The 13,970-nt window shown below is 62.7% G+C and overlaps 1 protein-coding gene across 1 annotated transcript; it reads left to right on the top strand.

Annotated features, from left to right (window-relative positions):
* Positions 1 to 346: 346 nt before the first annotated feature.
* On the top strand, positions 347 to 7,415 carry UTP14A (UTP14A small subunit processome component). Its single transcript, XM_030967530.1, is given in 15 exon segments — positions 347 to 505; positions 765 to 829; positions 1,021 to 1,085; positions 1,198 to 1,340; positions 1,444 to 1,599; positions 2,482 to 2,601; positions 2,699 to 2,793; positions 3,186 to 3,309; positions 3,392 to 3,469; positions 3,897 to 4,245; positions 4,397 to 4,815; positions 5,211 to 5,398; positions 5,466 to 5,565; positions 5,905 to 6,177; positions 6,232 to 7,415. Coding segments are annotated over 15 exon segments (2,721 nt in total). The 3' UTR covers positions 6,619 to 7,415.
* Positions 7,416 to 13,970: the final 6,555 nt, after the last annotated feature.

The raw sequence follows: 13,970 nt of genomic DNA, 5'->3' as shown, positions 1-13,970 counted from the left end.
CAGGAGCCGGGTCCGGCCGGCTGGGAGGAACCGTAGGTGCGGCAGCTCCGTCCCCGAGCTCACTGGCGCGTCCCAGGGGGAAACAGCGAATCCTGCAATCCCTGGGGCCGGAGGGACCGACGAGGGTCACGGACGGAGCGAAGACCCTCAGAGCTGCTCTGGCCCGCGGTGGCACCGCCAGCTCCCGCTGCTCGGCGAGCCGGGGGCGTCCCGGGAGCGCCAGAGCCGCCCCGGAGCCCCCGGAGGCGCCGCCCGAGGCCGGGACGGCGCTGTCCGTGCCCCGCTCCCTCCCGGGCCCCCCTCGCTCCCCTCCGGTTCTCCCACCCCGCCCGCCGGACCCGCTGCCATGGCAACCTTGACGTCATAGGGGCGCGCTTTGCGGCAGGGCGCGAGCGCTCGGCGCGACACTCGGTGGCGCTTTGCGGCAGTACCGGCGTGCGGAGCCATGGCGGAGGAGGACCCGGCGGCGGCGGCGGCGGGGAGCGGCAGCGAGAGCGAGGAGGGGGTGAGCGGGGCCGGGAAGAGTGCGACGGACTCTCCGAGCGGCCTCCACCGCACTTTGCGGGGCTCTGGGCGCTCTTCTGGCCGGGATGGGCGCAGCGGAGGACGGCGTGGCCTGGCCGGGATTATCGGGCCGAGGATGTCGGGCCCGGGGCCCGCCCGGGCGGTGCCGTGGGGGCACCGAGGAGCACGTGGGAGCGGGCGCTGGGGCCATCCCCGCGCTCTGCCAGGTTGGGTCTGTGACCGCGTGTGCTGTGTGGCAGGAGGATGGCGAGCGGCGGCACCGGCAGCTCCTGGAGGCCATCAGCGCCTTGTCCGGACGGAAGCGGTGAGTGGGGGGTACGGGCGTCCCGCGTTTAGGCCCGGGGGCTCCTGCAGCAGCCGCATCGCGAGGCAGCACAGGAAGGGGGGCAGGGGGGACGGTTCTCGGCCCCTGCCCTCGGCACCGGCCCCAAACCCTCCAGAGCACCGGGGGAATACGAGGAACCTTTGGGGTTGTTTTCTGTCTCTGTCTCGCAGGCGGAAGCTAGCGGAGCGCTCGGAGGCGAGCGGGCAGGTGTCTGAGTTCAATGTTACCTGCAAAGGTGAGGCAGGGAGCTGAGCAGGGCTCGGGGATCTGGTGTGGCGCTGCCCACCGAGAGCCACTGTGAGGGCTGGGACAGCTCCCTCACCTGGCAGTGCCACACCTGTGCGTAGGTGCTGGGGAAAAGCTGGTCCTGTCGGAGCTGCTGCAGCCCATTCATCCCAAGTCCACGCTGGGCAGTGTGAGGAAGGAGCTGGCCAGAGTGAAGCGGAAGGCGGCGGTGGAGCTGCCACTGAGCAAAGAGGAGGCCAAGAGGGTGAGTGCAGGGAGCCAAGGGGGTCCAAGCTGAGCCCCCAGGACCCCCGTGCTCCTCCCTGACGCCGGCATCACCATTCTCTGCCCATCGTGTTCCCCTCCAGGTGGTGAGGGAGGCCGCCTACGTGACCACCTCGAAGGACGTGGGGAAGTGGCAGCAGGTGGTGCTGCAGAACCGGCGCGCGGAGCAGCTGGTGTTCCCCCTGCGGCAGGACATCGCCACTGTCACCCCTCTGGAGAGAGTCACCTCGGCGTGGAAGGTGGCCACTGTGGGTCACAGGCTGGGTGGCTCTGAGGGGGCAGCCAGGGTGGCTCCAGGAGCAGCTAGGGCAGGTCGATGTCCCCTGGCTGTGCTGGGGGCAGTGATGGCAGGCCCAGCCCAGCGGTGACACTGGGCAGGTGCCCACCAAGCCTGGGAAGGTTAGAAGGACAGTCTGTGTTTGTCTCACAGGTGTGTAAATTCCATCTGGGACAAGCCAGGTGAGAGGGTTTGGAGCCTGCTCTGTCCTTTCTCCTCCTTGTAGCCTCTCAGGGCCAGGCACATGGAAGTATGCCTTGGCCATAGGGGATGGCATAGGAGACAGAGGGGATTGGTTTGCCAAATCCTGCATGCCTGGAAACATTCCTTACAAAAGAGGGATATGTTTGGGTTTGAATGCAAGTTCCTGTTGGGTTGTGCTGCTGGCAGGAATCCACTGCTATCCCTGGGAGTTGTCGGAAGCCCAGGTGAGAGAGGGGCAGCCCCTGCTGAATTCCCAACAAACCTGTCACTCACACTGATCTGCCCAAAAGTCCCTTTGTGTTTTGGAGGGACATGGCATTGTGTGGCCTGGAACTCCTGCTCCATGCTTCTTGTGTGGTGCCCCCTGGTCAGCGCTGCCTGGCTGCTAGGAGGCCATTTTTCTAATGTGGGAGGAATTCTGCCTGCCCTCACCTGGCCACGTGGCTGGGAGAGTGCCCAAGGGCTGTGGTGTGGGACCTGCGAGTGGGGCTGTGACCACTCAGTCCCCCAAGGCAGGGGGACTCTTCTCTGGGCCTTCCACAGACCAACTTGGGGGCAGTGAGAATGGCTGGGGACATCCAGGGGAGCACTGGCCCTTGCAGTTCTCCTCATCCTCTTGCCATGTCTACTGTCCCAACAGGCCCGAACTCCACTGGAGCAGGAGATCTTTGGATTGCTCCACAAGACACAGCAACCCATCACAGACCCGCTGCTGACACCTGAGGAGATGGCCTCAGTGCAGGCCATGAGCTTGGAGGAGGTGAGGCTTCACCCCGTTGGGGCCTGGCTCTTCGGGCCTCTTCCTTGGCCCCATGCCTCACCCCGTGCTCCCCATCCCTCACCCCTGCCCTTGGCAGGCCCGACGCCGGCGGGCAGAGCTGCAGAAGGCCCGGGCAGTGCAGTCCTACTATGAGGCCAAGGCTCGGCGAGCAAAGCAGATCAAGAGCAAGAAGTGAGGCTGTGCCTGAGCTGGGCTGGGCACGCTGGGAGGGCAGGGCGGCCCTGCCTCGCCCATGGCCTGCCCGGCTCTGAGCTGGGCTGGGCACGCTGGGAGGGCAGGGCGGCCCTGCCTCGCCCGTGGCCTGCCTGGCTCTGAGCTGGGCTGGGCACGCTGGGAGGGCCGGCGCGGCCGCTGCCTGGCTCTGAGCTGGGCTGGGCACGCTGGGAGGGCAGGGGGCCTGCCCCGGGCCTGCCCGGCTGCGGGCTGGGCACGCTGGGAGGGCAGGGCGGCCCTGCCTCGCCCGTGGCCTGCCCGGCTCTGAGCTGGGCTGGGCACGCTGGGAGGGCAGGGCGGCCCTGCCTCGCCCGTGGCCTGCCCGGCTCTGAGCCGCCCCTGTGCCGCAGGTACCACCGCGTGCTCAAGAAGAGCCGGAGGCGCCAGGCCCTGAAGGAGTTCGAGCAGCTGCACAAATCGGACCCTGCGGCCGCCTTGGCACGGCTGGAGGAGCTGGAGCAGCTCAGGATGCAGGTGCTGCATTGGCACCTCTGCCTCACCCCTCGGGAGGGCCCTGCTCCTTGGGGAGCTCTGTGTGATGCTTCTCTTCCCACAGGAGCGGATGAGCCTTAAGCATCAGAACAAAGGAAAATGGGCTCGATCCAGGGCCATTATGGCTAAGTATGACCTCGAGGTGAGATGGAGCCACAGAATGGTTTGGTGACAAGGGACCTTAAAGCCCATCCAGTTCCACCCCCTTGCCATGGGCAGGGACACTTTCCACTAGACCAAGTTGCACCTGGCCTTGAACATTTCTGGGGATGGGGCAGCCACAGTTTCTCTGGGGAATCTCTACCTGGGCTTCCCCACCCTCACAGGAAAGAATTTCTTCCCAATATCCTGTCTATCCCTGCCTTCTGTCAGAGTTCAGCCATTCCCCCTTGTCCTGTCCCTCCAAGCCACAGTATAAAGTCTCTCTATCTCTTATAATCCCATTTGTGTATTGGAATGCCATGACAGGGTGTTCAGCATTGCTTGGGGAAGGGGGGTAGGCTGAGGTGGGCAGGGAAGGTTGGGAATGTTTTCTCTGTCCTATGTTAGAGCCTCTCGGTGCCTCCCAGGCCCGCAAGGCCATGCAGGAGCAGCTGGCCAGGAACAAGGAGCTGATGCAGAAGGTGCAGGTGGAGCCCCCCGAGGAGGAGCTGTGTGAGGTGCCCGAGGAGGACACCACAGCCTTGCCCATGCCCAGCGGGGCTAATCCCTGGATGCTGGGCAAGCCCAGTGGCCTGGCCCCAGAGCCTGAGGCACAGGAGGGTCCAAGAGATGACATAGTGCCTGGTGCTGTGGAGAGCAAGGACGAGATGGAGGAGGAGGAAGAGGAGCTGTCAGAAGAAGAAGCTCTGCTGCAAGACTTCGAGCAAAAGCGACGGGAGCGGGCAGGGAGCCCTGAGGGGCAGGGCAGAGACCATGGTGAGGAGCTCAAGGCCCAGAGCTGGGTGGGCTGGGAGTGCTGGGGGCTGGGACAAAGGGAGGGGGATCTGGGGACAGTTTTTGGCTGATTTCACACAGCTGCTCTTACTCTCTGCTCTGTGGAGTGACCATTTCTACCCTCAACATGTAGGTGCTGATGAGACTGAGATTGGTGGTGAGCAGCCCAGGGAGAGCCCAGTTCCCCCAGTCTGTGCTGAGGAGCTGGGGGACAGCCCAGTTCTCCCAGTCTGTGCTGAGGAGCTGGTGAGCACAGGGCCAGAGCCTCCCCCTCAGGCCCAGGAACAGCTCCTGCTCTCGGAGCAGCTGCGCCGCGTGCACACCATGGAGGATGTGGAGAGTCTGGCTAAGGACGAGCTTGTGGAAGAGCAGGAGAAGCTGGTAGCCCTGAGAGCAGGGAAGCGAGCACAGCAGCAGGAGGAAGGCAGAGCTGGGGACAGACATACCAAGAAAGCACCGGCCAAAAGGAAGATGATCAGCTTGGAGGCTGTGCTGGATGGGAAGCCCCAGGTGATGGACTGCCCCAGCCTGCCTGTAGTCCTGGAGGAGGAGGTGAGTGGGACGTGTCTCCCCTGTGCTCCCCACTACCCAAAACACCCATCCAGTAATGCCCAAACCTTTAAGTCCCAGTAACCCCAAACCCTCACCTGGTAACCCTAAACTTCCTTCCAGTAACCCCAAACCTTCTTTCAGTAACTCCCAGTAACCCCAAACCAGTAACTTTAAACCTCCTCCCAGTAATTAGAAGCCCCAAAGTAGTAACTCCCAGTACTCCTAAACCCTCTTACAGTACACCCCAAACCCCCTCCAGTAATGCCCAGTAGCTTTCACCCCCTTCCCACTCTCCCCAGTACCCACAAACCCTCTCCCAGTGCCTTCCAATTTGTCCCAATCTCTCCAAATTCCACCAGTAACCGTTAAACCCACTCAGACTTGTCCTCGTGCAGGAGGGTGGCATCGAGCAGCGCGGGATGATCACGGAGGCCTTTGCTGGGGATGATGTGGTCGCTGATTTCCGCCGGGAGAAGCGCAAGGCAGAGGAGGCGGGGAAGCCGCAGCCGGTGAACCTGGTGCTGCCAGGCTGGGGCGAGTGGGGCGGCACGGGCCTGAAACCCAGCGCCAGGAAGGTCAAGAGGTGAGTGGGGGAGAGCTCAGGGTTGCGCCCAGCCCCGTGCCAGCCCTGACCCCTGATGTGCCTACAGGTTCCTGATCAAGCCGCCGCCGGTGCCTCCGCGGAAGGACCAGCACCTGCCCCACGTCATCATGAGTGAGAAGCGCAACATCCACGCGGCAGCACATCAGGTGGGGCACACCTGGTCTCCATGAGAGCTCCAGCACCTGGGCAAGCCTGGGGCATTCCTGTGATCCTCCCCAAAACGTCCACAATCCCTGCCTGAAATCCCTGCCCAAAGCTTAGCCTCCAGCTTAAACAGCTCAGAACTGAAGGAGGAGGGATGTACAGTACTGCTCCCTTGGTGGTGGTGGTTGTTCCAGCCCTCTTGGGCTCTGCTGGCAGTGGAAAGGGAAGCAGAGTGTGAGTGGGTCCTGGACAAGTGGGAAGCAGTGAGCATTGGGAGCAGCATAGGCTGAAAAAGCTGGACTGGGTGGCTCAGGGCCATTACCCCTGTGATGTCCCCACAGGTCAGCGAGCTGCCCTTCCCCTTCGAGCAGCACCAGCAGTTTGAGCAGAGCATGCGGACGCCCGTGGGCCCCACGTGGAACACTCAGCGGGCCTTCCAGAAGCTGACAGCCCCTCGAGTCATCACCCGCACTGGCCACATCATCCAGCCCATCTCGGCTGAGGACGTCCCCGACACAGCCCCTGGCAGCGAGGCCAGGCTTGGGGGGGAGGCCATGCCCAGGAGGAAGGCTGGGCCCGGGAAGAAGGCCGTGTTCAGGGGGAAGGCCGTGTCCAGGGGGAAGGCTGTGTCAAAGGGGAAGGCTGTGTCCAGGGGGAAGGCTGTGCCTGGGGAGAAGGCCGTGTCCAGGGGGAAGGCCGTGTCCAGGGGGAAGGCTGTGCCTGGGGAGAAGGCTGTGTCCAGGGGGAAGGCTGTGTCAAAGGGGAAGGCTGTGTCCAGGGGAAGGCTGTGCCTGGGGAGAAGGCATAGCCCTGGTGCTGCAGAGCACGGTAGCTGTCTGCAGCCTGGGGGCTCAAACTGGAGTGAGTGGAGGAACCAGGAGCAGCAGCAGCAGCAGCTCCTGATTCTGTCCAGTTCCTTCTACCTCTTTCTCTGCAATAAAACCCAGGGCTGCCCTTCCTGTGCTGTCTGCATGGCTGCCTTGGCAGTGTCCAGGGCTAGGTTGGGCCCTCCATCCTCTCCTTGGGGTCCATGCAGGGTCAGGTGCTTTGGCTGAGTTGAGGGCGAGAGCTTGGTCAGGAGTTCATAGTGGGGCACATCTAGGTGCATGGTGAGGGACTGGAATAGCTGCCAACATCCTGTCCTTTGTCTTTTACATCCCCATTTTTGTACCTATATAGATCTTTAAATCTTGGCCAAAGGGGCTTTCTCCCCACCTTGTCATGCTGAGCCTGGCCTCAGGAGTGTTTCTCAGATCCCACCTGCACTCCCAAGGTACCTGCTCAGCCCTAATAAACCTGATCACCTGGCAATGGCTCTGTCAGGTGCTTCTGCTGCTCTGCACGTCCTGGGAGCTGGCTCTGTCCACGGGCAGCCGCCACTCCTGCTGCCCATCTGCAAGCCCTCAGAGTGTGACAGTGAGGTGCCTCTCAGGGGGTGGTTGGTGCATTCAGCACAATTGGAGGGATGTGCCAGAGCCTTACGGACTGGGCAGGGACCCTCCAGGCCTCTCCCCTGACTTACAGCGTGGCCTGTGCTCAGCACCAGTTGGAGAAACACTTCCCGGCCCCAGCGCAGGAGCTGGAGCTGCTGCTGATCCCAGGAAACGTCCCTCGTGTCAAGGACGCCTCCTCCCCCCTTGGCACTGCAGCCCGCCCTGGGCACGGGCTGTCCCCAGGGCCGCCCTTCTCCTCTGCCCTGGGTCAGAGCAGGAAACGGGGGTCGTGCTGTGGGGTCGGGGCGCAGGCACCGTCCGTGCTGGCTGCGGCTATCCGAGACTCCCGCACGGCCCTTCCTAGGCTGGGAGGGGACTGGGAGCTGACGTGGGGCAGGTCTCGCAGCTTTGCCAGGGACCCATCCCGAGTGCCTCTGGCCCCTGCAGCAGCCGGGGCCGGGGAGTCAGAGGGCGCTGGCCTGTGATGGAGCCACGGTTGTGTTGCTTGGGGGAGAAAAAAAAAAAGAAAGGAAGCAGAGAGCATTTTCGTGCCGTGATGCCGAGAGCCCTTCGCGAGGATGGTGGCCCCAGCAGAGCCTGCGTCCCTCTGCCATGGGAAACCTTTGCCTCGGAGATGTGAAGGGCGGGGGGGTCGTGTTTGTTTTAATAAAAGGTGAAGCGTCCTGAAGAGGGGGAGGCAGCGTCCCCTGCCAGCGCCTCCACCTGCCTGCAGTCCCCCAGAGCCGCCCCGGCCACTGAGGCCAGGAGATCCCTGCGGCACCGCTGTCCCTGTCCCTCTTGCAGGGGCCCTCCCTCGCGTGCCCTGGCCAATGGCTCTGCCTTCCTCCTCCCCAGCCCGGACAGTGTTTGGCTAGACACGATGGGCTGTTCCAGCACCCAGCCCGCCTCCTCGGCTCCAGCCCCGGGATGCTCAGGGTACGCGGGCTGGAAACGGTCCGGGGGGCCTGTTACAGCAGAGCTGGTTCGGGCTCAGCAGGACCTGCGGGGTGCTGACCTGCTGTTTGCCTCCCTGCAGGGAGGGGAAGCCCCCCACGTGCCCTCAGCCCCCGAATTTGGCCCACCCCACGGCAAAGGATGCTGCTGCCGTGCGTGGTGTCGCCTGTGTCCCTGAAGAGGGGAGCACTGCCCCGCAAGGTCTGGCCCTGCCCCGGCCTGACCTGGGACCTCCCCAGATCCAATGCGATGCTCCCTCCAGGGCCGGGGAGATGGTGGCACCAGGGCAGTGCTCAGATCCTGCAGAGGACCGAGGCCGGCAGGTGTAACACCAGCTCAGACCTGGAGCAAGCAGGTCTGCAGTTGTCACAGTTGGATCACCTGGAGCAGCGACAAGACCTGCCGAGGTGCAGATCCCTGAACGGATCCCTGCCTCACACAGGATTGGTGGGTCTGGCAGCCTGAGTGGGGGTGATGCTCAGCGTGGGAGGGAACAGCTGTAGCCACACATCTGGAGCTGCCTCATCCTGTGAGGAACGGCAGCAGTGAACTGGACTGGCTTGAACTGGGGCTTCCATTATCCAGAGATGCTTCAAAAATAAACGGGGACAGCATTAGCATGAGCTGCTGGGTTGCACAGGAGGGACCCTGGCGCGGGGTGGCCACTGGTGCTGTCATCCCCGCCCCTCCAGGCTCCTGCTACAGCACAGGCTTCTCTGGAGCCCCCACATCGAGGCAACACTTCGCACTCTGACTTCTCTGCAGAAATGGATTCACTGGGCACAGCAGATTGGGGTTTTTCAATTGATAACCCATTCCAAGCCTGCCGCAGGAAAGGGGGATGCCAGGGATGCCCACTTGCAGCCTCCCAGTTCGGCGAGGAAGGGGGCGAGAGCCCTTTGCAAGGGGACAGAAACGGGCCGGGGAACCTAGCACGGCTGCGGGCTGGGGTGGCTCCCCGCGGGGACTTCCCCAGCCTGATCGTCGCTCTCCCCGTGACAGCAGGGCCGGCCGCAGGCTGCCAGCCAGGGTGCGAGTCGAGGAGAACCTGGACAAAGCCCTGTTGTCGCCGGCCACCGCGTGGGCCACGGGAGCCCCGGAGCCGCGGTGCGAACACGCAGCCCTCCCTCGGCAGCCCGAGCGCCGCGTCCCCCGAGAGCCGCGAGCGGCTGCGGTTGCTCTTACTGGCCTACTTTCCGGGCTACGTCAAAGCCGGGCTTACGGAGCAGCGAGCCGCGGCAAGGGCGGCCGAGCTGCTCCCGGTGCCAGCGGGGAGCGGGGGCTAATCCGGGCCCGGGGCCGCCCGGCCTGGCTGGAACACGGGCGGCGGGCAGCGGGGCAGGGCCGGCGGCGCTGCCGTGGCGCTCGGGACGAGCACGGCCACCGCGAGGTCCCCCGGGGCAGGGACCCACCCGAGAGCAAGGGCCGCTCAGCGCCGGGGAGCTGCCGGTGCAGCCGGGCTCCTGCGCCCGGCGTCCCGGGAGGCCAGTGGGAGCGGGATGGAGTAAAAGGCAGATTTAAAATCAACAAACAAAAGGCTTTTGGTCGCTGTTTTTTGGGGGGGGTTGGGGTTTTTTTGTTTCTTTTTTATCTTTTTTAAATGCAGGCTATAAATAACCTGTAAAATATTTCGTCTGGGCTGTTTCTGCAGCTGAAATCTTGTCCCTCTGGCTTCCCAAGCTCAGGATGAATGCGAGCACTGAGGCCGTCATGGAGCACCCCTGGATCCCCGGGGTGGATCCCTGGGGTCCTGTACCTTTGCCCATTGGGATCAGAGAATGTCCACGTCCCCGAACACCTCCAGCCCCCAGGGGCTGGAAACGGTCCTCCCCAGAATGGGCCCGAGCTCCACTCCCCGGGGTGCGAGAGGGTCTGAGCACCGCCTCCCGACCGGACGGAGGCGAGAGATTCAGCCTGGCACAGTGCGGGACAAACAGGACAGGGGAGGCAAGGCTGGGCTTGGAACGTCAGGCTCAGAAATGCTCTCCCCAACACGTCCCGTGCCGGGGACAGGGGTGGTCCCTGCTCCCCGAGTCTCTCAGCCGCCATCGCCCCGCACCAGGGGCGCGCTAACACCCCGCTCCTCCCGCCGCGGTACCCGGTGCCCGGCGCATCCCGGCCGCATCCGGGCGCCGCAGCGGTTTCCGTGGAGATGGCATCTCCCAAGCCCGCACCGCCCGAGCCGGGGGTTTCCATGGAGATGCCGTATCCAGCACGGCACAACCTGAGCCGGAGATTCTGCCGAGGTGCTGTAGTCGGGACCCTCGCCCCGCAGCGGGGCCATTCCCGGGGACGTGGGTGGCCGGGCCCTCTGTGGCTCGGCGGTGCCCGTGGTGTTATCCGCCGCTCCTCACACCAGTTCCGTGACAGCGCTGGGACACCAGTACCTGCAGCTGTGAACATCCTGGGGGAGCTGTCACCAGCCTTGTCACCCTCCAGAGCGGGAACCCACTCACTCGGGCTGCACTGTCACATTCTGTCAGGGTCTCCAAGAGATGGCAGTTCCCTGCCTGTACCCAGCTGCCTGGAGACGAAAAGGGGAAATCCCCGTGTCCCCTGATGACTTTGTCCCAGCTGCCACCCTGCAGCTCCCACAGTGACTCGTCAGGGTGGGATATCAGCAGCACCAGGCGGGAAGCAGGCACCGTGCTGCACTCCTGCGCCAGGGGATGAGGCACCCAGACCCAAACCAGCAGCATCCCAGGGCTGGGGGACACCTGCTTGAGTTCCAGCACAGCCAGCGCACCAAAAACTTCCCAGGGGGAACGTGAAGGGCCTCAAAGGGCAGGACTGAGGCCAAGTGGAAGGGTGAGCGGAGGCAGATGTCCTCCTGGCAGGCAGCTGTGTGTACGCGTGCCCTGGCCAGTGTTACAATAGCAGCTTCGTTTGCGCACAGCTGCCGCAGAGGTGGCACCTTCCATTCTGCGCACGGCAGAGCTCTGGCAAACCCCAAGCTCCTGCTGCAGAGACGGGGGAGAAGCACAGGAATGCCCCTGGGGCACACGCTGGGACATGCTGGGACACACTCCTGCCCACTCGGTGCCTGTGGGAGATGTGGGGCTGGTTCAGCCCCTGTGTCCTTCCTTGCCTCAGCCCCCTCCATGTTCCTGCTCCACCTCTGCTCCCAACTGGACCTTCCTTGGCCACCCTTGTCCTGCCCAAGCCAAGGCCATCTGGAGCCTCCATGGGGGCTTCTCAGCGGGCAGAGCAGCAGCAGCCAGGAGCCTGGGGATGATGCCTGAGGCTGGGCACTGCTAGCCATTCCAGCCTCCAACTCCTGGGGGGCCTCAAGCCCCCACACAGCCTGGCCACTGCCAGGACTGCCAGCAGCACTTCCAGCGTCCCCAGGCACAGGCTGTCAGATGCAGCACTGCGGTCAGAGCCCAGCTCTTTGTCTGCTGTTATAATTAGGAGCCCCCCCGGTGGCTACCGGGGCCGGACCTGAGAAGCTCAGGGCTGAGGGACAGACACTAAAGGAGCTGGAATCTGGAATGGCAGCCTGAGAGCAGGGGCAGGCCCTGGTCTGCCCATAGCCAGCTACTCTCCAGAGCCTCGTGCTGCATTGAAAAGGGCTGGAGTGGGGCCAGGGCTCTATGCGGTCACCCCTCTCACCCCTGCCAGCTCTGCAGGGTTCCTCACCTGATTTCTGGGGCTCCCCTGGTACCCCAACCTCTGCTCACCCACTGTATTCTCCTCCCCTCCATCACTTTGGCCTTGCCCTGGCTGCCAGCTATTCCCTTGGCTCCCAGGCACAACATGGTTCCTCCCTGCCTTATCCTGGTGATCCCACATTCTCACCCGTCAGCGGTGCTCTCCCAGCCCAGTGCTTCTCCTGGGATGTGGAGGAGGAGGAGGAGGGCAGCAGAGACAGCGTGTGCCTGCTGACTCCTGTCTGTGCTGCTCACCATGGGCAATACACACTTCAGCCAGTGCGGAGACCTGGAGTGGATCCGGAGGAAGAGGCCAATCCCAAACTCCCTTGGATGGTCCAAGAGGAAGCCACCCAAAATATCAATCCATTAAATTCCCTTCCCGAGGCAGGAGCAGCCTTGTTTTGGCCCCAGCAGCTGGGTTCAAAATGTCAGCCTCTGAACTCATAACAGATCCAGTTTCTCTCGCAGGAGGTGGGACTCTGTCCCATGTCCCTCCTGAGCGCCGTGTCCCCTGGGGAGCAGGGGGAAGAGGGGCTGCACAGCAGGAAGCAGGCAGCAGCCTGGCCTGTCGTGTGCCCTGCAGCACTTGGCCTCCCTGCCCACCATTCCCCGTCCCCGACTGCCAGCAGGAAGGACAAGGCAGCCACTCTGACACCGTCGCCTTCTATGTGCATTGCCACCCATGCTACCAGTGTTTGCTGTCGGAGTGGGACAGCCCGTGGAATGTGGGAGGACAAGGGCTGCAGGTAGAGGTGACACCTCTCCACAGTGCCACTGCACCAGCCAAACCCAGGTGAGCTCTGCCCACCTCCGAGGGAGCAGCATGAAGGTTCCTTCTTCAGAAAAGTCCAAGAAACTCAATGAGAAATCTCCAGACCCCATAGAAATGGACACGCTGTTCCTCCCAATGAGACATCCATCCCCTGGCTCTGCAGTCACAGCTCCACCTTCCCAGTGGAAGCTGAGGTGTCCAGGGAAGAACCAGCCCTGGACATGGAGGTGACATGGAGCACATGAGGCATCACCTCATTCCTCTTCTTCTGGTGCCAGGAACTACAGGCCACCTTTGCTGCCACCAGCTGTCACCACCCTGCCAGAGGAGAAGGCTCCATGGTCCCAGCTCATCCAGAGATGCCTGTCAGCCTGGCTGCTCAACTGCTCAACCATGGCTGGCACTAATGTGATTCCCAGAAGGGTCAGGGTCCCCCCACAGCAGCCTGGCAGGAGCAGAGTGTGCCATGCCCAGCTGGTTGTGTTAGCCAACATGTTCTGGTTTCTGGTCGGGGAGGGGGCAATGATGTGGATTCTGTCCCAAAAACAGCGGGGAGAGGAGAAATAAATAAAAAAAGGACACAAAATGGAACAGTAATGACAAAAGCAGCAGCAACAGTACTGCAGGCCAGGTCAGAGCTGAGCGCTCAGGCCCTGGTGGCCCAGGGGACCAGAGCAGGCAGGGGACACACACATGTCCGGGGCTACCCTGAGCACTCAGGGCTCATGGGTGCCCTTGGACCTGTGGAGCTCGGCAGAAGTCCTGCTGCCCAGGAAGGTGGTGTGGAGGAAATGCTGAGGCGAGGCAGCAGCTGGGGCTGCCCACAGCTGGGGGGTCCTGGGGGATGTGTCCCCAGGATAGAGGGGAGGTAAAGGAGTCCCCAGCTCCCCCTGCAGCACAAGGCCCGGCTTGATTCCCTTGAGGAATTACCAACAAGGGCTCTTTATCGTATTTTCGCTGCGACAGATCATTCCCATTGGCATTTCTTCAAGTTAGTCCATGACTGGTGCCTGATTAGCTCCACTCCCTGATGGAGAATGCCCCTCATTCCCCAGACTTTTCCATTTCCCTGGAACATGAGAGCCGCAGAATTTTTCACCACCACCTTTTAAAGTCCTTTGGTGTAAATTATCCCATCCTGAAGATTTTAAAGGTTCTAATTAAATGGGGCAGAAGCAGTAACATGTCGGAGGATGCGATGGTGGGATGCAGAGCTCTCCCAGTCAGCACCATGCAACTCTGGGTGCGATTCCTGCAGGGATGGGGTGAGGCAGCTGCAGGATGAGGCCGCTACTCAAACTGTCTGTTTTTAATTGCACCAGGATGCAAATAAGGCAGGTCTTTATGAACCTGGGGTCATGTGCCTGTCTCAGGCTGTGCCAGCCTGGTTTTCTGACCATCACCCAGCCTGAAATGCCTCTTGGAGCACCTCTTTTACCCACAGTCTAGCTGGAGGCAACAGTGGGAAAAGGTTCAACATAATGTGGAGAAGTGGAGTAATTCCCCTCTGCAGGAAGAGCTTCCTCCCTCATGGCCTTCCTCCGTGAAGCCCTGGCTCTCTGCCTTCCCACGGTTCTGGCAGCCCCGTGTTTCAC

This window comes from Camarhynchus parvulus, chromosome 4A (assembly GCF_901933205.1).
Source record: "Camarhynchus parvulus chromosome 4A, STF_HiC, whole genome shotgun sequence".
NCBI lineage: Eukaryota > Metazoa > Chordata > Aves > Passeriformes > Thraupidae > Camarhynchus > Camarhynchus parvulus.
Note: the sequence above shows the minus strand (reverse complement) of the source record. Positions and strands in the feature narration are given on the sequence as shown.